The 24,210-nt window shown below is 39.0% G+C and overlaps 1 protein-coding gene across 2 annotated transcripts in view; it reads right to left on the bottom strand.

Moving 5' to 3' along the window:
- Positions 1-12,338: 12,338 nt before the first annotated feature.
- Positions 12,339-24,210, bottom strand: part of NME5 (NME/NM23 family member 5) — a 36,333-nt gene continuing 24,461 nt past the window's right edge. For both annotated transcript variants that reach the window (XM_049707443.1, XM_004282078.4), the window contains one exon: positions 12,339-15,526. In XM_049707443.1, the coding sequence (XP_049563400.1) occupies positions 15,443-15,526 (84 nt within the window). In that variant the 3' untranslated portion in view covers positions 12,339-15,442. The remainder of the gene's footprint in view (positions 15,527-24,210) is intronic.

Below are 24,210 nucleotides of genomic sequence, written 5' to 3'. Positions count from 1 at the left end.
CATTTTACGTTTGGTAGTGTGTATATGTCAGTGCTACTCTCTCACTTCGTCCCAGCTTTCCCTTCCCCACCCCGCCCCCGTGTCCTCAAGTCAATTCTCTATGTCTGCATCTTTATTCGTGTCCTGCCACTAGGTTCATCAGTACCGTTTTTTTAGATTCCATATATAGGCATTAGCGTACGGTATTTGTTTTTCTCTTTCTGACTTACTTCACTCTGTATGACAGACTCTAGGTCCATCCACCTCATTACAAACAACTCAATTTCGTTGCTTTTTGTGGCTGAGTAAGCACTGATATATTTTAAGTCTACGAAATCTTCTAGGACCTCTCATTATGGATTGAGGCCTTCAAAATACTCCTTTTCTCCAAGCCGAATAACCCTAATTACTTCAGTTTTTCACTAATTCTCTCTCACACACTTTTTCTTAGACCGTCTTCAAATGCACACCAGCTTTGGGTTTCTGTGAGGGGTTAGGTGAGGGTGTGAGCCAGAAACCCTTCTCAAACCTCAATTGCCATCACCTCTTTGCCCTCAAGTATCTGAAGAATCTGCCTATGCTTGGCTGTCACAGAGCTTTGATTGCCCCATCAGGCCCACTTGCATTTCTCCATGGCCCAAGTTCATTTCTAACCCCTCCATTTCAGCCAAGTAGCCTTGATTCCCAGCTGCATCAGCTGGAACCTCAGTCATCAGGGTCCTCCTGTGCTAGAGGCTTGCAGGCAGTGCGGGGCAAGAACATGAAACTGACAGGACACACTTCCTTCTCTGCTCTCACCCGTGAAGCATTTAGCTACTTTAAAAGTCCAGTTTTATTTCTGTGCTGATGATTCCAAAATCCCCACTTCTGTGCAAGGTCTAGGCACCACAGCTCTAATATTCCACGGGATGTTTCAACTTGAGTGACAGAATTGATTTTCTCTATGATTCCTCTGCTTCCATCAGTAATCCAATGAAACTTTGAGTGACTAAGGCTTACTAATGAGTCACCCCTCACTTGTCCCTCTGCTCAACTCTTCATATTATACCTGAATTTTGCACTAACTCAATAACTGATATTTTGCCCCTCAACTCTCCACCTAACACAATGCTACCATACTTATCTTACTAGTACACTACATTCAATTCATCATTACCTGATTAAAAACAAAAAGCCTGCAATGTCCTAGAGAATACAATTCCAGTTCTTTGGCCTGACATTTCAAGTCTCCTAAACTTGACACTATCTTATTGTAAACATTAAAAATTTTTTTCTATGAATATAATCTCATAAAAATCCAAAAAATTTACAAGTAAACAGACCAAAAAGTGAATAATACCTTCACTCCCTTCTTCCCCCAGCTCACTGCCCTCCCCAGCGGTAACTGTTCCTATTTTGCTTTTCCAGTTTTATTCCTTGCTTCCTCAGTTCCAGCTAGACCAGGTTATGACAATTCTCTGTATATGCCATTCCCATGCAATTTCTGTATCCCAGTTGAGACCATTTCTCTCCCTGAGATACCTTTGCCTCCTCAACTTCAAATACTCCCTCCTTAAGGTCTATCTGCTCTTTGAAATGACCTGCCATTTATTTGAAAGAATCTAAATTTCACTGCCTATGATATCTAGGCATTATGTATTTCTCTATGCCTCAACAACAGAGCTGACAAGTCTCCTCCTTGGAGGTAGGGCCATGTTACCCACCTTGGTGCCTCTGCAAGCCTCTCACGACACTCTGCATTTGGTGGGTGATTACTGCTCTCCAGACACTAGCCAGTCTTGCTCAAAGGTGGTGTTAAGTGTACAGGTCATGGAATTTCAGAGATGGAAGAGACCATCTCCTACAAACCTCTCACTTTACAGAAGAGGAAAGACATTTGCCCAAGGTCATTTGCCTAGTTAAAGGTCAAGTTGAGGATAGACCTCAGGTCTCCTAATTCCAAGTTCAAGCAATTGCTAGGACCTCTGCTCTTGGGGGTGGGGGGAGTGGCCCAAAATACTCTCAGGACCAATCAGCTAGGCAGTAACTCAGGTAACTGATGGGGGAGGTCTTGTATATGGTATGTGATATTAAAAAATTTTTAAGTTTAAAGAGAACACTTGAGGTTCCCAAACATACCATTACCACTTGAGCCCAAAGCAAAGGAAAAAGTCAGCCCATTCATTCCCCCTGCTACACTACACTTCATGGCATGTACCCCTTTTCCCCCTCCTCGGTATTCACCTTAAATTGGCTTCACCTGAATAAAAATGTTGAAGGGCACAAAATCTGAGTCATCTTGGATGCTGATATTTCTAGAAATCCACTGCTCTTCCTATTGCTTCATGGTTTATGCCTGCTGTCCCAAGTATAATTGTAATTGCGCCTCCTTTCACTCCGAAAAGTGTACTGTTTGATGGCAATCATATAGTCCTCCTATTTATAACCCACTTCATCCATTCAATAAACATTTCTTGACCACATACTCTGTTATAGGCATAGCACTAATGCGAGAGATGAAGAAGTTCATGACATTGACAAGGTCTCTGCCCTCATGGAACTAGCATTTTCATGGAGGACACATACAATGAACAAGTTAAAAAACAGATTATTACAGATTGAGATAAGTGTCATGATGGAAATAGTAGGGTTCTTATAACAAGGTGGCAACATCTTAAGAAAAAGTGGTCAGAGAAGGTTCTCTGTGAAGTTGACATTTAAAGTTATACCAAAGGAATTAGTTATAAGAGCTTCAAGAAAACATATTTCAGAGAGAAGCATTAACAAGCAATAACGCCCAAAGCAGAAAAGAGCTTGGAAAATTCCAGGAACTGATAAAAGTTTGATATGACTGGAGAATGCTTTGCGTGTGGTGGCATGAGATGAACTTAGAGAAGTAAGCAGGGGTCAGATCATTGAAGACCCAATCGGTCACAGTAAAATGTCTGAATTTTGTTCCAGAGAAATGGAAAACCATTAAGATTTTAAGCTAGGGGATGATAGGATCCTATTTACCTTGTAAGAAAACTGGCTGTTATCTGGAAATAGTCAAGCGTGGAAGGCTGAAGACAAGGAGGCAGTTGTATTAAGACAGGCAAGAGCTGATAGTGACTTGGACTAAGGTAGGGATAAAGTGAACAGAGGGAAAAAGGAAGATGGGCAGTATGTATAAAAGAGGTAGAACCAATAAAATTTGCTGATGGATTAGATGTGATGGGTGAGAGAAGGGGAAGGATCTAGGGTGACTTCCAGTTTCCTAACTTTAGTAACTGAGTGGCAGGTGGTGCTGTTTACGGACATAGGCAAAATGAGAGGACCAGGTTAGGGCTAATGGGAAGATGGGGATCAAGAGTTCCATTTCAAGCACATTAACTTAGAAATTTTTCTGAGACATTCAAGTGGAAATATCAAGCAGGCAATTGGCTATTAAGTCTGGGAAAGATACTAAATAAACTAGAAAAGAAAATTGAGATGGAGATGCAAACTTAAGAGTCGCCAATACAGAGAGAGTTTCTGAAGCCATGGGAGTAAATGAGATTTCCTAAAAGGAGCAGGAAGTGAAGGGAAGAGGGCACAGGTCCAAAGAAGCACCACACCTCTCCCATTGACGTCCACAAGTGCCTACTGAATAACCTGAGCAACTGAGCCTCTTTTTGATTTTAGGAACAGATGGGTACAGATTTGCCGGCAGGTAGGGAAATATAAGAGCTAACCTTTGTGGGGGTCCTCCATCAATCTATTCAATCAGTAAATGTCTTCTATGGGTCATGATGGACTCTGCTAAGTGCCTGTCTGGGAGGTAAACACGAAGGGACACGTTCCCTCCCAATCAAGAAGGAAAGCACACCTATGCCCATAAAAACGTGGTGTGATAAATATTCTAATAAAAGTGTGTACAAGGGGGCTTCCCTGGTGGCGCAGTGGTTGAGAGTCCGCCTGCCGATGCAGGGGACACGGGTTCGTGCCCCGGTCCGGGAAGACCCCACATGCTGCGGAGCGGCTGGGCCCGCGAGCCATGGCCGCTGAGCCTGCGCGGGAGAGGCCACAACAGTGAGAGGCCTGCTTACCGCAAAAAAAAAAAAAAAAAAGTGTGTACAGGGGCAGTAGGAACATAGGGATGAAAGCAACCAATCTCTGCCTGGCCCAAAACTGAGGCAAACTCATCCAAGTAGTGAGAGGAGCTGAACATTAAAAGGGTGCTCTGAAGCCAGAAAGGCTTCCTTGCACCCTGTTTGTTTCTGTGTTGCTTTAAAACAAATCTCGTACTTCCTAGAATCAAGGTAAAATCATGACAGGTTGGTAGGGGTAAAAAAGGAGGCTTTGGCTCTCTGTCCTTTGACGACAGAGACTAGCCCATTCCAATGAGTCTTAATCAGGTGTGGGGTGGGGGTAGGGGCTAGAGGAAAAAGTAGAAGAGAGCGGTTTATGGCTGTTCACAAAAAAAAAAAAAAAAAAAGCAATAAAATACTTTGCCCTGAGCTGCAGAAGGGTCATAATTGGTATGATAAGCTATCATTTAACATGAGGAGGAAATTGAAGTTTCATTTCCTTGCTTTTGTGGCACCCCTTGAATTGGGTTGATGACACCATTCAGTCAGTCAGCATGAGGCCTGCCTTACCAATTTTGTTTTGCAAAACAAAGCCAGTCACGGTCAAACTCAGTTGGTCAATTCCACAGATTAACATGAGAGACCCCTGGAAAGCAAGACAGCTGGGTTAGCTCTGGCTGGGAAATGACGGGTTAATCCTAGGCCAGCTAGGCAGGGCGCTTTCATAAGATCTTTCAGGCTCCTGGCACCCTCCCACTCCTCACCCCTCCAAGAGCTTCCCACACTCACCAGTGTCCTGGGGTTGACTCTAAATAATCTCCAGAGTTTGAACGACAGGGCTGAGCTGAGAGTATGGATGCATTTCCCCATTGTGCCATATGTTGATTGCCATCTTCTCGTCTTGATTTTTTAGACGCAGACTGGGTAGTATGGTGTGACAGAAAAAAAGCAGGCAGGAATCTATATGAGCACAAACTGGGAAGAATGAAATTTTCTTTAAAAATTGACAATAATACAACATTTCTCTCAAATTCTGGGCTCCAATAGGTGTACCTACTCATTCCACAACCTAAAGAAAACAGCAAGGACGAAAATTTTGTTAAAGTTCTACTGAACAGCCAGACAGTTTTGTTGTCTCTATGGCTAAGACATTAGAAAAGAATCATTGATTCTCTTAGAGAATGATTCCCATTCTGATTCTTCTCCATGTCCAGAAAGTTGCTGAAAAATCGAGGCCACTTTAGAATAGATCACAATCTGGAGACTTTCAAAGCTCCCATTTAGCTGAATAATTCCATTTTTCTCTCTTTCTGAAGTCTGATGTTTCTGGTGAAAAAACAATTCTGCCAGTAACACATAAGGACTATCAAAAAGCCAAGAAAATCTGCACATGCAATGAAGTTGCCTGAATAATAATGGGGTTCATGTTCCAAAAGGAGATTAAGGTAATGTTTAATTTTAGTTCCCTGAAGGTTGTCTTACATTTTTCCAAAAGGATTTATTCCTGCAATCTTCTGTGACAATCAACACAATTTAATTTTGAGGTAATCAAGAGAGGTAATTTAGTATTGTGGGAAAAGTGCTGCTGATTTTGCCACAGATTTTACTGTAAAGCCATGCAAATCACTTTCTGTGCTTCAAAATCTTTACTATAAAAAAGAAGGGAATTTGATTAGATTACATTAGATATTCACAACATTTTTTTCAAATTCTAAAGTTCTATTCTGAGCCTCTAAATTTTTCTATCCTGACAGTTCTGGCCTTTATAAGATGTCCCATGCCAATTGCCATACAGAATAAATTAGAATCCCTTCTGGTTTCATGAAACATATAGCCTGTAAAATAGCAATAGTCAGATGTTCTTCATGTACACAGAGTCTTATGATTAGATTTTACTCATTTGAATTTAGTGCAGAAGGAAGCTTCTTTGTACATTATATTTTACAAGGATTTACTATTAAATTACCACCACAAGTAAGATGGCAGGTGGAGGTTTTTAACTGCTTATGACAATAATATTTTCAAGTGCTTCTTCTCAAGGGGTTCCTGGTATAATGAATAGCACTCTGGGTATGAGCCAAGAACATGGATCATCAGCCATTAGCTTTATGTGTGACCTTGGGCATGTCTCTTAGCTACCCTGAGCCTTGTTTGCTTCAATTATAAATAAAGGGGTTGGATTAGGTGGTTTAAAATTAATTAGTGGGCTTCCCTGGTGGCACAGTGGTTAAGAATCCGCCTGTCAATGCAGAGGACATGGGTTCAAGCTCTGGTCCAGGAAGATCCCACATGCTGCGGAGCAACTAAACCCATGTGCCCCAACTACTGAGCCTGCACTCTAGAGCCTGGGAGCCACAACTACTGAGCCCTCGTGCCACAACAACTGAAGCCTGCATGCCTAGAGCCCATGCTCTGCAACAAGAGAATCCACTGCTATGAGAAGCCCATGCACCGCAATGAAGAGTAGCCCCTGCTCACCGCACTAGAGAAAGCCCACGCAGCAGTGAAGACCAAATGCAGCCAAAAAGAAAGAAAGAAAGAAAGAAAGAAAGTTCCCTTTAAAAAAATAAAAAAATAAATAAATAAAATTAGCAAAGCTTTTTTTTTTTATAAAGTTGATGTGCAAGAGCATGTAGTGGTTAAGTGTAAATAAAGGTATCAGTGCCTTTAGTAATACGGAGAATGAAAAGGGGTTTGGAAGCACTTTCTGAGTGAAGAAGGAAGAAAACATATGACTGTCAGCCACAAAAAGCAATAGCATAAATGGAGTAAAGCCCCAAGTCCCACTTCATTAATTTATACACAATAAATCCATTAAATGAATGAACTTGGTTTATACACAACACTCAGTTGGCCCTATGAGAAAAACAGGAAGTTTCCCATGTCTATGAAGAATCACCATTAAGTAATGGAAAGGCTTTAGAGCCAAATATAATTAAGTTCAAAACCCCAGCTCTAATAATTCCCAGATATGGCCTCTACATCAAATCGTTTTTTTTTTTTTTGCGGTACGCGGGCCTCTCACTGTTGTGGCCTCTCCTGTTGCGGAGCACAGGCTCCGGACGCGCAAGCTCAGCGGCCATGGCTCACGGGCCCAGGCGCTCCACGGCATGTGGGATCTTCCCGGACCGGGGCACGAACCCGTGTCCCCTGCATCGGCAGGCGGACTCTCAACCACTGCGCCACCAGGGAAGCCCCCATCAAATCGTTTTAACTTCAAGATTGTTGTGAGGATTAAGATAACATAAGTGAAAGTGCTTAGCACAGTGCTTGGCACATAATAGGTAACAACAGATAGTAATCCTTCCATTAATGATGTGAAGAGAGTCCATATATAAGTTTAAAGAAAAAGACCTGAGGTAAAAAATAATAGCTAACTTTAACTGAGTGCTTACTCTGTGTCACAAGGCACTGTTAGGTACTTTTACACATTTAATCCTTAAAACAACCCTGTAAGGTAGGTATTATCATTATCCCCAGTAGAGAGAGGAGGAAACAGACTCAGAGAGGTTAAGCAAATTTTCCCACAGTCACAGAGCTAGGAAGTCATGGAGTTATGATAGAAAACTGCTTTGCTGTTTCCAAAGGCCAAATGCTAAACCATTTCACCATATGTCCAGTACATTATGTCAAAGGAGTATATTATTAAGTGCCAGATAAGTCAGCAATTAAGCTGTATTAGAGCAAAACTATATGAAATTGTCTCCTAGGCTAGGAATTATACAAGCATAAAAGAATAGGAGAATCTTCAGTGTTTGTGATGTAGGATGACAGAGTAAAGCAAAGAATGGCTTTAGCAAATGAACAGAATTAGGAATGGGCAAGGCGAGCAAACCAAACACTCTAGCTAGAACAGTGTCCATACGGCAAGTTCTGAGGATATATGTTTGGAAAGATAAGCATTGACCAGTCTGTGGGAGCCCTGAATGCCAGATTAACAACTATAAAATATTTTTCCAGCATATTATGTATATACAAGATAATAAGTATTTGTTGATTGTCACAAAGTAGTGAACATTAATTTCAAACAGCTACCCATGGAAGTAGGAAACCTGTTTTCTATACGGACAATGTCTATTCAACTTGGGTTCCCCTGACCAAACTGAATAGGAAGAAAACATGTTGGCACACTCTTTTTAACTCTTTCACTCTGTGATGTGCTTCATAATTTCAAAATCTTTTTAAAAATCATATTGCAATATAACTGACATATCAAGATCTTTATAGCAGCTTATGGTCAAGAATACTGAACTCACTGATAAAGATAAAGGGAAATGATCAAGATGAGGACAGGAAAAAAGATGAGGAGAATTTTAAAATAATAGAGCTCTAAAAAGGAAGAAGAGCATTCTAAGAAGATACCAGCGCATGGAATCCAGTGAAAAGGTCAGCTCAGATGGCATAGGAGATCCCAGGGTCAGGCCTCAGACCTAGGTAACTACTGAAGAGCTGAGGACAGGTTGAGGGCACCTAGACCTACAGGAAGCTAGACAAAGGGTCTGGCTTCCTAAATACAAGAGTGTGTTCAGGTTGGACGTACAATATTAGCAACAGAAAGAGGAATATAACAGTGTGATTTCACTAATGTGCCTAAAAATATTACATTTTACTTAATTTAGTATATTGTGTTTCTTACCACAAAGATTACAATGGTTTCAAATAATCCATTTTCTCAAACCATCCCTGAGAGGCATGAAGGAACTCATAATGGTTTGCTACTTACGTGTTGAACTTGTATCTCTGAAATGTGCAAACAAGTTAGACTAGAACTTGGGGTTCCTAGTAAATATTTTATTTTAATTGAACTTTGAAAGACTGAAGCTTTAAAATCTAAAAATTTTCATCTGGGATGTTTAGTCTGTAGCTAGTCATCGGATGGTTAGAAGTTTGGCATGACTAATTCTTCACAGTCCATTTGCTAAATGACACATTATAAAAGCAAGCACCACTGAAAAGGATGTGCTTGTTTCGAAAGCTTCAACCTCATTGTAGACTGACTGTTTTATGTGGGTCCGTGGCTAACCGTTTTATGGTGCAAGAGGCTCTAACCACATATATATGTTAAAGACGCCTTGAAATGTTCTCACATTGGCAAGGACTAGGAACACTAGATAAAGACCAGAGAGGCTGTCATTCTGGCCCCAACATAAAGGCCACCCAGAAGGATCAGGATTTTATAATCCTGATTAAAATAAGATTTATTAACCCCTGAGATGCTTATTCTTAAAAAATAGCTTTACCCTCTCTATCCCAAAATTAGAAAACTTGAGCTGAAAAGTAACTAGATCTTAGTAGAACAGTTGAGAATGCTTACTAAGTAAGTTCAGTAGGGCTGCTTCAAAACTAAAAAGTTGAGCACTGAGAGATCCAAACAATGATGACAGAAAGTTTAAAGAAGGATCCAGAAATTGTAGTTTAGGTTGACACATTGTTGGTAGCTGTGTCTTTAAAGGACTTTGTCTATTTCACCTAATTTGTCAAATTTATAAGCATAAAGTTGTTCCTACTATTCCCTTATTGTCCTTTTACTACTGGTAAGGTCTGTAGTGATTTGACAATATTGGGCTAAGTAGAATTGTTTGAGAAAGAAAAAAAAGGTAGGGAAATTTGAGATTGCTTTATGTGAAGCCATAACTTTTCCAAGGAGCATTCCATCGCCGTCTCAGCCAAGAAATGCAGATGAGGCAAGCGGGGTAAAAAAGGAATTTTTTTTATGGTTCTAGTGATGGGCTGTTGGTTGGATTAGCTGCCCATTTGTCTGCAAGCTGCTTTCTCCTCCCATTCCGAGCTCCCTGCCATCACAGTGCAGCTGCTGGCCAGGAAGCCTGAGGAAGGGGCTCCCTCTGGAGCTGATGGCAGTGGCACTTTGGAAAGTGCTGGCAGGGGGTGGGCTATAAAAAACAATTTGGTCTGGGAACAAAAGGCATCAATCACAGCAGTGTCATCAACCCTTGATTTGGATGAGGGGAGAGAACTTTCTGGGTCATCCTGGAAGCAGGAAAGGAACAGACATCATATTTAGTAATCTCCCCTTTCCAATGGACTAAAGTATGTAGTTAATTTAATAGGAAAACTATGCTGGACTGCTCCACAAAGATTTTTTTCTTTAGTCATGTCCTTCAATGAGGTGGGAGAAAGCTATCTCCCTTACAGTATTTATCTGAAATTGCCAAAAATCATTGGACTCTACATTTAGAAGTGAACTTCTCTACTAAAGGCTCTCATAAGCCAGGGAGTTTCTGAGATTTAGTTAACTTCTGTAAAGTAAATGAAAGGTGCAAAGTTAGTACAGTGAATGTTATTAGTAAGGGGACTAACAAAAATAAAGAACCCAAGATAAGCACCTAAAGTCAAAGAAGTAGCAAACAAAGAAGAATTGAACCATCTCTGAATGAAAATTCAAAGCTTAATCTAAATAGTTCTTACATAGAGTTAACAACAAGAGAGAAGTGGCAGTATTTCTGAGATGGAAAAGTACTTCTAGAAAGTATCTGTGACACTTTCAAATCAAGCTAATCTGTGGCACCCTTAAGCCAGGGCAGATAAACTATTGCCCTGGGTTCTCCAAATGGGGAGGGGGGGCGCTTCTACATGTCATCCCAGATCTAAACTTCTAAAGAAGTAAAGAAAAATCTAAACTTCTGTTTAGTCCCAAGTCATAAGAGAGCTGCATGCTTGCTTGCTTTTTTCTATGATCTCTTTGAGTCCTAGAGAAAGAAACTAAATGAAGTGGTATATCTTTTTTAACCAGAATACCACACTATCATTCAGTGCAAGAGAAATGCATTAAACCACCACTACTTAACAATAACAAATGTGTACACAGGACTTTGATACCACCTGACAAGTTATGTCAGAAGGCAGTCTTCTCATTTTCTTATTCATTCTATGCTATACTTTCCAGTTCTGGCCCATGAAATAATGACCTCAAATGTGTCCCAAGTTTAAAAATCCTATGGCTAACTACATTGTTTTCCATCTGCATGTATTTTTATCTATTTTTCCTCCAAAATGTATCTCAAATTAGTCTGTTTTCTCTATTTTTTTCTTCCACTTAAAAAAAAACCCAAAAACAAATGGCAGGTCTGGCGACTGAAGCTGACTTCCAGTATAGAATTTTTCTGCCATACACAGTGCTGCCTCTTTTTTGCACAAGAGGAGGCTCTTGTGGTGGAAATGACCTCCTGAAGCTGGAATCTCATTGTAAAAACTATTTGCTTTTTCCTATATGCTCTTGACCATTGCTCAAAATATAGCCATCCACTATTTATCTTTGTTTTTAAGATTTTAGTTTGTCTTCCCAACACGATGTTAAAGGTGTTTTGAAATACAGTGGGCACACCAGTCCCAGGAGGAATATGTCCAAAAATTCATATAAACACCATAACTGAGAACTTGTAAAACATCATGGCTCTAGATAGCTTAAAGATAGTCTATTAATAAGGAAGTGTTGCTAACCCTTTTAATGTTGACAACCATTAAAACATTTATCTTTTTAAACCCTTAAAAAATGACAAAAGCAGTAATATGAACACTGTAGAAAAATTAAAATACAGCTAAGCAAAAATAAGAAAATCAGTGTATTCCCACCATCCAGAGATTATATAATAACATTTGAGTGGGCGCCCTTCTACATCTTATTCCACACATATATATGTATTTCTTTATCAAAGTAAGATCTCACTGGGCTTCCCTGGTGGCACAGTGCTTAAGAATCCACCTGCCAGGGCTTCCCTGGTGGTGCAGTGGTTGAGAATCTGCCTGTCAATGCAGGGGACACGGGTTCGAGCCCTGGTCTGGGAAGATCCCACATCCCGCGGAGCAACTAGGCCTGCGAACCACAACTACTGAGCCTGCGCGTCTGGAGCCTGTGCTTCGCAACAAGAGAGGCTGCGATAGTGAGAGGCCCGTGCACCACGATGAAGAGTGGCCCCTGCTCGCCGCAACTAGAGAAAGCCCATGCACAGAAACGAAGACCCAACACAGCCAAAAAAAAATAATAATAAATTAAATTTTTAAAACTTTATAAAAAAAAGAATCCACCTGCCAATGCAGGGGATGCAGGTTCAAGCCCTGGTCCAGGAAGATCCCACATGCCACGGAGCAACTAAGCCCGTGTGCCACAACTACTGAGCCTGCACTCTAGAGCCCGTGAGCCACAACTACTGAGCCCATGAACCACAGCTGAAGCCTGCGTACCTAGAGCCTGTGCTCCGCAACAAGAGAAGCCATGGCAAGGAGAAGCCCGCGCACCGCAGCAAAGAGTAGCCCCCGCTCGCCACAACTAGAGAAAGCCCACACACAGGAATGAAGACCCAGTGCAGCCAAAAATAAAATAAATAAAATAAATTTATTTTAAAAAAAGTAAGATCTCACTGTACATATTGCTTCGTAACATGTCTTTTCAGTTAACAATCTTTACCTTCCAAGACAACACATTTTCATTGTATCTAATACTCAGTCTAGATTCAAATCTTCCCAGTTATCTCAAAAATGTCCTTTGCAGGGCTTCCCTGGTGGCGCAGTGGTTGAGAGTCTGCCTGCCAGTGCAGGGGATACGGGTTCGAGCCCTGGTCTGGGAAGATCCCACATACCGTGGAGCAACTAGGCCCGTGAGCCACAACTGCTGAGCCTGCGTGCCTGGAGCTTGTGCTCTGCAACAAGAGAGGCCGCGACAGTGAGAGGCCTGTGCACCGCAATGAAGAGTGGCCCCCGCTCGCCGCAACTAGAGAAAGCCCACGCACAGAAACGAAGATCCAACACAGCCAAATATAAATAAATAAATAAATAAAAATTTTTTCAAAATGTCCTTTGCAGCTTGTCTGCATAAATGTGGGTTCAATCTAGAAACTAGTGTTGATTCTGATTATGTATCTCACATCTCTGTTAATCTAAAAGAGTCCCTTTTCTCATAATACCAATTTGTTGAAAGACCAAGGCAGCTGTCTTACAGAACATCACATCTTGTAAATTTTTGCTTCTTTATGGTATCATTCAGATGGCCACATTATTTCCTACTACTGTAAGCAGGAAGGTGGGCCTAAAGGCTTGATAATTTTAAGGTACACATGTTTGGCTAAAACACATCATAGATGATTAGTATATGTCATTTTTATATCAAATCAAGAGCTATATAGTATCTGAATGTTTCCCTATCAACAATGTGAAAAACTGAACACCAGCTTTTGATAATAACATACAGATCTTTTTTCCCCAACTTCATTTGTGAATAGTTTTAAAGCACAGAAAAGTTGAAAGAATAGTACACTAGAGTGCCCACCACCTAGACTGAACAATTGTTAATATTTTGTTAACTTTGCTTTATCTTTTACATGTATAAAAATATTTCTTGCTGAACCATTTGAAAATAAGTTGCAAACATCAAAAAATTTCCCCTAGAAATTTCAGAATGCATAACCTAAACATGATATTCTCCTTTTATGGCCATATCATTTTGACCCTTTGAAATTTAGCAATTATTCCCTAATATCACCTAATATTTAGTCCATATCTAAATCTCCTTAATTGTCCCCCCAAAGGTCTTCTATAGATGTTTTTTTAGGCAAGAGCTACTCATTGCTTTTGGTTAAGGTGTTTCTTTGGTCTTCCCCATTTCCATTTTTTGTTTTATAATGACATTGCCTTTCTGAAGAGATGAGGCCAGTTTAATTATTTACTCTTAAAAAAAGTCTTTTACAACTTGGATCTTTTTTTAAGTAAATTAAAATTTCTTTAATAACCGAGAATTTTTCATTTTTTGAAAACTAGCACTTCATCACAAAAACATAATTGAGAAATATTAACCTAAAGACTTTGGTAGAGGGACCAATCATTCCATTTTGTGAAGGATTAAGGGGCCTCAAAGCATGCAGGACTTTCAGTGATACAACCAGAAATGAGTTGTCATGCTACTGTCGGTCACCCTTGTAGGGCACTTATTAATGTTGAGGAAATAATTATATATGACTGGTTAAAACTATAATTGAGTTCTAACCATTTTCATTTTACTAAATATAGGTAGCCCCCCTTTCTGAAAGTTCACTTGATGCCACTTTGCTCTTACGAAAGACCTGCATTCGTATCTGTTTTCACTAACCAAAAGAAATCTGAAGAGGATTTTTGCTTTTATGATAAAAGGCAAAAAGGGAAAACAGAACTATCTGTTTTGCAATGAGCCAATTCAGAGGCAGTGCGCACAGCGAGCAACAAGAGTAGCACCACGAATATCATTCCTAGGGAACTACACTCAGCATCCCAGCATCAAGCCGTGATAGCTTTGAACTGTCAGTGAACACCTGGCCTTTATCCCAATTGATTCTGTGAATCTGTTAGCAACTTGTGAACTAAGGTAATTGATTCCTCACATTACACCCTTTCAGCTTACGAAAGGTTTCATAGGAACACTCTACTATTGGATAGCGGAAAAAACCCGTAATTATTTATATACTTATACTTTTTAAACTCAGCTGTCTGAACTATGCATTAATTATGCATGTAGATATAGGCTAGGGAAAATATAACGAAAATTCCATATCTTCTCGAAATTAAAAAATAATAAGCAATATCTTACATCAGCCTTCTATTACTTAATGCTTACATCATTGTTAAAATCATATCCTAAATCGACAGCCATTGCAACACAATGAGCTTCTCCACAGAGACAGCACCAGGGCAAGTGAGAGCCAGATGGGCACTGGATGACTGTGACTCACGGAGGAAAAATAACTAAATATGGGAAAGGATATCCTAAGAGACCGAGAAGCACCATCATATGCATTCTTTGGGCAAACTTGCCAGAAGGAGCACAAGAAGTACCCAGTCACCTTCTCAGAGTTTTCCAAAAGTCCTCAGAGAGATGGAGGACCATGTCTTGCACTGTAAAGCTGTGCAAAACTTGTTTTTAAACTGTATAGTGTCTTTTGTGTATAGTTAACATACTACCAAATGTGTCTTTAGCTACCCCTGTCCTGGTGGTATTTTCAATAGCTACTAACCTTGCCTAGTACATTATGGAGGTTGTAAATTGGCAGAGAAATTTAAAGTAGGTTCTTGTTGGTGCACAGCAAAAATCAGTTATATATAGAAATGGTATCTTATTATCTTCAGTTGTCTCTGTTGCATCCTATATGAATTGTTGTTCTCTTAACTGAATACCACTTTGTAACTGTAAATATAAAAAGTTGCAGTTAACTTTGTTGACATTCTAAATCCTGCTAATACAATTTTCTTATTAAAAAAAATCATACCCTAAACCAATATTTTACTTTAGATAATGTTATCTGCTGCATGAAATAGTTATTCTTTTAAAATTTATTTTTAAGAAATAATTTATGTCACATGTAGTTACTTAAACCCTTAGGAGTTACTTCTTTCTTAAGTAGAAGCATGCCTTTTACAGTGAGACAGTTCGTGATTTGTTCTTTGAGAGCTTTATTTTAATAAGGTTCTCCTGTAACTGGATGATGACAAAGTTTGGGTTTATTGGGATTATTTTTCAGCAACCAATCAGCCAGCCAAATCTATGGAAAAAAGAAAAAAAAACCCTTACATTAATTAATGATTACATATTTCTTCAATATATACTATTTCAATTTAAAACAGTTTCCAAAATCACTTTAAGAATAATAAGAAAATGAGCATTAAAAATTGAAACAGGTGGCTTCCCTGGTGGTGCAGTGGGTAAGAATCCACCTGCTAATGCAGGGGACACGGGTTTGAAACCTGGTCCGGGAAGATCCCACATGCTGCGGAGCAACTAAGCTCGTGTGCCACAACTACTGAGCCTGTACTCTAGAGCCCGTGAGCCACAACTACTGAAGCCCATGTGCCTAGAGCCTGTGCTCTGTAAAAAGAGAAGCCACCACAATGAGAAGCCCGCCCACCACAAGGAAGAGTAGCCCCCACTCGCCGCAACTAGAGAAATCCTGTGTGCAACAACAAAGAGCCAACACGGCCAAAAATAAATTAATTAATTTAAAAAAATTGAAACAATAAGTTTTACATTATGCAATACTGTCAAGTATAGATCCAAACTGGAAAGGAAGGTAAAACTATGTCCATTCACAAATGACATGACCCTATTATATATAGGCAGATCTCCATCAGTTTACTGCACTTTGCAGATAGTGCATTTTTTTTTGTACAAATTGAAGATTTTTGATCACTCTGCATTGAGCAAGAGCAAGATTACTGGCACCATTTTTCTAACAGTATTTGCTCACTTTGTGTCTCCATGTCATATTTTGCTAATTCTCACAATATTTCAAACATTTCCATTATTATTATATTTGTTATAGTGGTCTATGATCAGGGATCTTTAATGTTACTATTGCAAAAAATTATGACTCACTGAAGGTTCAGATGATGGCTAGCATTTTTTAGCAATAAGGTATTGTTGCACACTTAATTGACTACAGAATAGTGTAACCATAACTTTTATACCCATTGGGAAACCAAAAAATTTGTATGACTTGCTTTACTGCAATACTTGCTTAATTGTGGTGGTCTGGAACCTAACCCACAACATCTCCATGGTATGCCTGTATTAAAAAATCCCAAAGAATCAAAGAAAGCTACTAGTGCTAATAAATTAATGTGGCAAAGTTGTAGGTTATAAGATCAATACACAAAAATCAGTTGTGTTTCCATATATCAGCAATGAATGATTCAAAAAGGAAATTAGGAAATCACATTCATTTATAATGGATTTGAAAAAAATATCTAGGAATAAATTTAACCAACTTGTGTCCTGAAAATTATAAAACATTGCCAAAAGAAATTTAAAAACCTAAATAAATGGAAAGACATCCCATGTCCATGGATAGATTTAATAACATTCAGATGCTAAGATGTCAATATTACTCAAAGTGATCTATAGATTCAACACAATCCCCATCAAATTTCCAACAGTTGTTTTTGCAGAAAAGGAAAAGACAATCCTCAAATTCATACAGAATTTCAAGGAGCTCCAAATAGCCAAAACAATCATGAAAAAAGAAAAAAATCAAGTTGTAGAATTTGTTCTTCCCAATTTCAATATCTTCTATAAAGCTACAGTAATCAAAACAGTGTGGCATATAGATATACATCTAGATCAATGGAATAGAATTGAGAGCCAGAAATAAACCCATATATATATGGTCAACTGATTTTTGACAATGGTATCAAGTCCATTCAGTGGAGAAGATATAGTTTCTTCAACAGATGGTACTAAGAAACTGGATTTCCACATGCGAAAGAATGAAGTTGGACCCCCTATCTCACACCATACATGCCGTGCAGCATGGTCAAAAAAGATAAAATAAAATAAAATAATAAAATGTATGGTATTGGCACAAAAACAGACACATAGATCAATGGAAAAGAACAGACAGCCCAGAAATGAACCCACACTTATATAGTCAATCAATCTATGCCAAAGGAGACAGGAAATACAATGGGGAAAAGACAGTCTCTTCAATAAATGGTTTTAGGAAAATTGAACAGCTACATGCAAAAGAATCGAACTGGACTACTCTCTCACACCATATACAAAAACAAACTAAAAATGGAATAAAGAATTAAATGCAGACAGGAAACCATAAAATTCCTAGAAGAAAACACAGGCATTATGCACTTTGAAATCAGTCTTAGCAATATATTTTTGAAAAATTTTATTAAACTATAGTTGATTCACAATATTGTATTTTTAGAAATATATTTTTGAATATATCTCCTCAGTCAAGGGAAACAAAAGCAAAAAAACCCAAATGGGACGACATAAAACTAAAACACTTCTGAACAGTGAAGGAAACTATCAACAAAATGAAAAGGCAGCCTACTGAATGGGAGGAGGTATTTGCAAACAATATACCTGATAAGAGGTTAATATTCAATATATACAACTGACTCATATAACTCAACATCAAAAAAACAAAAAATGAATTTAAAAATGGGCAGAGAACCTGAATAGACATTTTTCTGAGGAAGACAAACAGATGGCCAACAGACACATGCAAAGATGCTCAACATCGCTAATCATGAAGGAAATGCAAATCAAAACCACAAGGAGATACTACCTCACATCAATTAGAATGGCTATCATCAAAAAGAAAAAATAACAAATGTTGGCAAGGATATGGGGAAAAGGGAACCCTGGTGCACTGTTGGTGGGAATATAAATAATTGATACAGCCACTACAGAAAGCAATATGGAGGTTCCTCAAAAAGTTAGAATCACAACTACCATATGATCTAGCAATTCCGCTTCTGGGTACTTTTCTGAAGAAAACAAAAACACTAATTTGAAAACATATATGCACCCCTATGTTGATTGCAGTATTATTTACAATAGCCAAGATAGGGAAGCAACCTAAGTCAATATACGAACAGATTAAAAAGATGGGATAGAGGGCAGACAGCAGAAGCATGAAGAACTACAATCCTTCAGCCTGTGGAACAAAAACCACATTCACAGAAATATACACAAGATGAAAAGGCAGAGGGCTACGTACCAGATGAAGGAACAAGATAAAACCCCCAAAAAACAACTACATGGAGATAGGCAACCTTCCAGAAAAAGAATTCAGAATAATGATAGTGAAGATGATCCAGGACCTCAGAAAAAGAATGGAGGCAAATATCGAGAATATGCAAAAAAAGTTTAACAAAAATCTAGAAGAATTAATGTACAAACAAACACAGATGAACAATACAAAAACTGAAATGAAAACTAAACTAGGGCTTCCCTGGTGGCACAGTGGTTGAGAGTCTGCCTGCCAATGCAGGGGACACAGGATCGTGCCCCAGTCCAGGAATATCCCACATGCCGTGGAGCAGCTGGGCCCGTGAGCCATGGCTGCTGAGCCTGTGCATGTGGAGCCTGTGCTCCGCAACAGGAGAGGCCACAACATTGAGTGGCCCGCGTACTGCCAAAAAAAAAAAAAAACTACACTAGAAGGAATCAATAGCAGAATAACTGAGGCAGAAGAACGAATAAGTGACCTGAAAGACAGAATGGTGGAATTCACTGCTGCGCAACAGAAGAAAGAAGAAAGAATGAAAAGAAATGAAGACAGCCTAAGAGACTTCTGGGACAACATTAAACACAACAACATTTGCATTATTGGGGTCCCAGAAGGAGAAGAGAGAGAGAAAGGACCCGAGAAAATATTTGAAGAGATTATAGTCAAAAACTTCCCTAACACGGGAAAGGAAATAGCCACCCAAGTCCAGGAACCACAGAGACTCCCATACAGGATAAACCCAAGGAGAAACATGCAGAGACACGTAGTAATCAAATTGGCAAAAATTAAAGACAATGAAAAATTATTGAAAGCAGCAAGGGAAAAACGACAAGTAACATACAAGGGAACTCCCATAAGGTTAAGGTGATTTCTCAGCAGAAACCCTACAAGCCAGAATGGAGTGGCATGATATACTTAAAGTGATGAAAGGGAAGAACCTACAACCAAGATTACTCTACCTGGCAAGGATCTCATTCATATTCTATGGAGAAATCAAAAGCTTTACAGACAAGCAAAAGCTAAGAGGATTCAGCATCACCAAACCAGCTCTACAACAAATGCTAAAGGAACTTCTCTAAGTGGGAAACCCAAGAGAAGAAAAGGACCTACAAAAACAAACCCAAAACAATTAAGAAAACAGTAATAGGAACATACATATCGATAATTACCTTAAACGTGAATGGATTAAATGCTCCAACCAAAAGATACAGGCTTGCTGAATGGATACAAAAACAAGACCCATATATATGCTGTCTACAAGATACCCACTTCAGACCTAGGGACACATACAGACTGAAAGTGAGGGGATGGTAAAAGATATTCCATGCAAATGGAAATCAAAAGAAAGCTGGAGTAGCAATACTCATATCAGATAAAATAGACTTTAAAATAAAGAATGTTACAAGAGACAAGGAAGGACGCTATATAATGATCAAGGGATCAATCCAAGAAGAAGATATAACAATTATAAATGTATATGCACCCAACATAGGAGCACCTCAATACATAAGGCAACTGCTAACAGCTTTAAAAGAGGAAATCGACAGTAACACAATAATAGTGGGGGACTTTAACACCTCACTTACACCAATGGACAGATCATCCAAACAGAAAATTAATAAGGAAACAGAAGCTTTAAATGACACAATAGACCAGATAGATTTAATTGATATTTATAGGACATTCCATCCAAAAACAGCAGATTACACTTTCTTCTCAAGTGCACACGGAACATTCTCCAGGAGGGATCACATCTTGGGTCACAAATCAAGCCTCAGCAAATTAAGAAAATTGAAATCATATCAGGCATCTTTTCTGACCACAACGCTATCATATTAGAAATCAATTACAGGGAAAAAAATGTAAAAAACACAAACACATGGAGGCTAAACGATACGTTACTAAACAACCAAGAGATCACTGAAGAAATCAAAGAGGAAATCAAAAAATACCTAGAGACAAATGAGAATGAAAACACGATGATCCAAAACTTATGGGATGCAGCAAAAGCAGTTCTAAGAGGGAAGTTTATAGCTATACAAGCCTACCTCAAGAAACAAGAAACAACTCAAATAAACAATCTAACCTTATACCTAAAGGAACTAGAGAAAGAAGAACAAACAAAACCCAAAGTTAGCAGAAGCAGAGAAATCATAAAGATCAGAGCAGGGCTTCCCTGGTGGTGCAGTGGTTGAGAGTCTGCCTGCCGATGCAGGGGACATGGGTTCGTGACCCAGTCCGGGAAGATCCCACATGCCACGGAGGAGCTGGGCCTGTGAGCCATGGCTGCTGAGCCTGCTCGTCCGGAGCCTGTGCTCCGCAACGGGAGGGCCACAACAGTGAGAGGTCTGCATACCGCAAAAAAAAGAAAAGAAAAGAAAAGAAAAATCTTCCAACAAATAGAAGTCCAGGACCAAATGGCTTCACAGGTGAATTCTATCAAACATTTAGAGAAGAGCTAACACCCATCCTTCTCAAACTCTTCCAAAAAATTGCAGAGGAAGGAACACTCCCAAACTCATTCTATGAGGCCACCATCACCCTGACCAAAACCAGACAAAGATAGTACAAAAAAAATTACAGACCAATATTACTCATGAATATAGATGCAAAAATCCTCAACAAAATACTATCAAACAGAATCCAACAACTCATTAAAAGAATCATACACCATGTTCAAGCGGGATTTTTCTCAGGGATGCAAGGATTTTTCAATATACACAAATCAGTCATTGTGATACACCATATTAACAAATGGAAGAAGAAATACCATATGATCATCTCAATAGATGCAGAAAAAGCTTTTGACAAAATTCAACACCCATTTATGATAAAAACTCTCCAGAAAGTGGGCATAGAGGGAACCCACCTCAACATAATAAAGGCCATATACAACAAACCCACAGCAAACATCATTCTCAATGCTGAAAAACTGAAAGCATTTCCTCTAAGATCAGGAACAAGACAAGGATGTCCAATCTCACACTCTTATTCAACATAGTTTTGGAAGTCCTAACCACGGCAATCAGAGAAGAAAAAGAAATAAAAGAATTACAAATTGGAAAAGAAGAAGTAAAACAGATGACATACTATACAAATAGAATCCTAGAGATGCCACCAGAAAACTACTAGAGCTGATCAATGAATTTGGTAAAGTTGTAGGATACAAAATTAATGCACAGGAATCTCTTCCTTTCCTATACACTAATGTTAAAAAAATCTGAAAGAGAAATTAAGGAAGCACTGCTATTCACCATTGCAACAAAAAGAATAAAATACCTAGGAAGAAACCTACCTAGGGAGACAAAAGACGTGTATGCAGAAAACTATGACACTGATGAAAGAAATTAAAGATGATACAAACAGATGGAGAGATATACCATGTTCTTGGATTGGAAGAATCAATATTGTGAAAATGACTGTACTACCCAAAGCAATCTGCAGATTCAATGCAATCCCTATCAAATTACCAATGGCATTTTTCACAGAACTAGAACAAAAAATCTTAAAATTTATATGGAGACACGAAAGACCCCGAATAGCCAAAGTGGTCTTGAGGGAAAAAAACAGAGCTGGAGGAATCAGACTCCCTGACTTCAGACTATACTACAAAGCTATAGTAATCAAGACAATATGGTACTGGCAGAAAAACAGAAGTGTAGATCAATGGAACAGGATAGAAAGCCCAGAGATAAACCCACGCACTTATGGTCAACTAATCTATGACAAAGGAGCCAAGGATATACAATGGAGAAAAGACAGTCTCTTCAATAAGTGGTGCTGCGAAAACTGGACCGCTACATGTAAAAGAATGAAATTAGAACACTCCCTAACACCATACACAAAAGTAAACTCAAAATGGATTAGAGACCTAAATGTAAGACCGGACACTATAAAACTCTTAGAGGAAAACATAGGAAGAACACTCTTTGACATAAATCACAGCAAGACCTTTTTTGATCCACCTCCTAGAGTAATGGAAATAAAATCAAAAATAAACAAATGGGACCTAATGTAACTTCAAAGCCTTTGCACAGCAAAGGAAACGGTAAACAAGACGAAAGACAGCCCTCATAATGGGAGAAAATACTTGAAAACGAATCAATGGAAAATACTTGCAAATGAATCAATGGAATCAATCTCCAAAATATATAAACAGCTCATGCAGCTCAATATTAAAAAAACAAACAACCCAATCCCAAAATGGGCAGAAGACCTAAATAGACATTTCTCCAAAGAAGACATACAGATAGCCAAGAGGCACATGAAAAGCTGCTCAACATCACTAATTATTAGAGAAATTCAAATCAAAACTACAATGAGGTATCACCTCACACCAGTTAGAATGGGCATCATCAGAAAATCTACAAACAACAAATGCTGGACAGGGTGTGGAGTAAAAGGAACCCTCGGGCTTCCCTGGTGGCGCAGTGGTTGACAGTCCGCCTGCCAATGCAGGGGACACGGGTTCATGCCCCTGTCTGGGAGGATCCCACATGCAAAAGAGCGGCTGGGCCCGTGAGCCATGGCTGCTGAGCCTGCGCGTCCCGAGCCTGTGCTCTGCAACGGGAGAGGCCACAGCAGTGAGAGGTCCGCGTACCAAAAAGAAAAAAAAAAAAAAATCTACAAACAATAAATGCTGGAGAGGGTGTGAAGAAAAGGGAACCCTCTTGCACTGTTGGTGGGAATGTAAATTGATATGGCCACTACGGAGAACAGTATGGAGGTTCCTTAAAAAACTAAAAATAGAATTACCATATGATCCAGCAATGCCACTAATGGGCATATACCCAGAGAAAACCGTAATTCAAAAAGACACATGCACCCCAATGTTCACTGCAGCACTATTTACAATAGCCAGGTCATGGAAGCAACCTAAATGCCCATCGACAGATGAATGGATAAAGAAGATGTGGTACATATATACAATGGAATATTACTCAGCCATAAAAAGAACAAAATTGGGTCTTTTGTTGAGATGTGGATGGATCTAGCGACTGTCATACAGAGTGAAGTAAGTCAGAAAACCAAATATCGTATATTAATGCATATATGTGGAAGCTAGAAAAATGGTACAGTTGAACTGGTTTGCAGGGCAGAAATTGAGACACAGATGTAGAGAACAAACGTATGGACACCAAGGCAGGAAAGCGGTGGGTGGTGGGGGTGTGGGTGTGCTGAATTGGGTGATTGGGATTGACATGTATACACTGATGTGTATAAAATTGATGACTAATAAGAACCTGCTGTATAAAAAAATTAATAAAATAAATTCAAAAATTCAAAAAAAATGATGTGACATATGTACACACACACACACACACACAATGGAATATTACTCAACTGTAAAAAAAGAAAATTTGTCATTTGCAACAAGATGGATAAACCTAGAAGGTATTATACTAGTGAAATAAATCAGAGAAAGATAAATACCATATGATTTCACTTATGTGTGGAATCTAAAAACCAAAACAAATGAATAAATATAACAAAACAGAGTCATAGATAGAACAAAGAGGTGATTGCCGGAGAGAAGTGGGGTTGGGAATAAGTGAAAGAGGAGAGGGATATTAAGAGATATAAACTTCCAGTTACAAAATAAATGTCACAGGGATGAAATGTACCGCATGGGGAATATAGTCAACAACATTTCAATAACTTTGTATGGTGACAGGTGGTAACTAGACTTAATCATAGTG

Source organism: Orcinus orca, chromosome 3 (genome assembly GCF_937001465.1).
Source record: "Orcinus orca chromosome 3, mOrcOrc1.1, whole genome shotgun sequence".
Lineage (NCBI taxonomy): Eukaryota > Metazoa > Chordata > Mammalia > Artiodactyla > Delphinidae > Orcinus > Orcinus orca.
The sequence above is the reverse complement of the archived record's forward strand: the minus strand, read 5'-3'. Positions and strand labels throughout refer to the sequence as shown.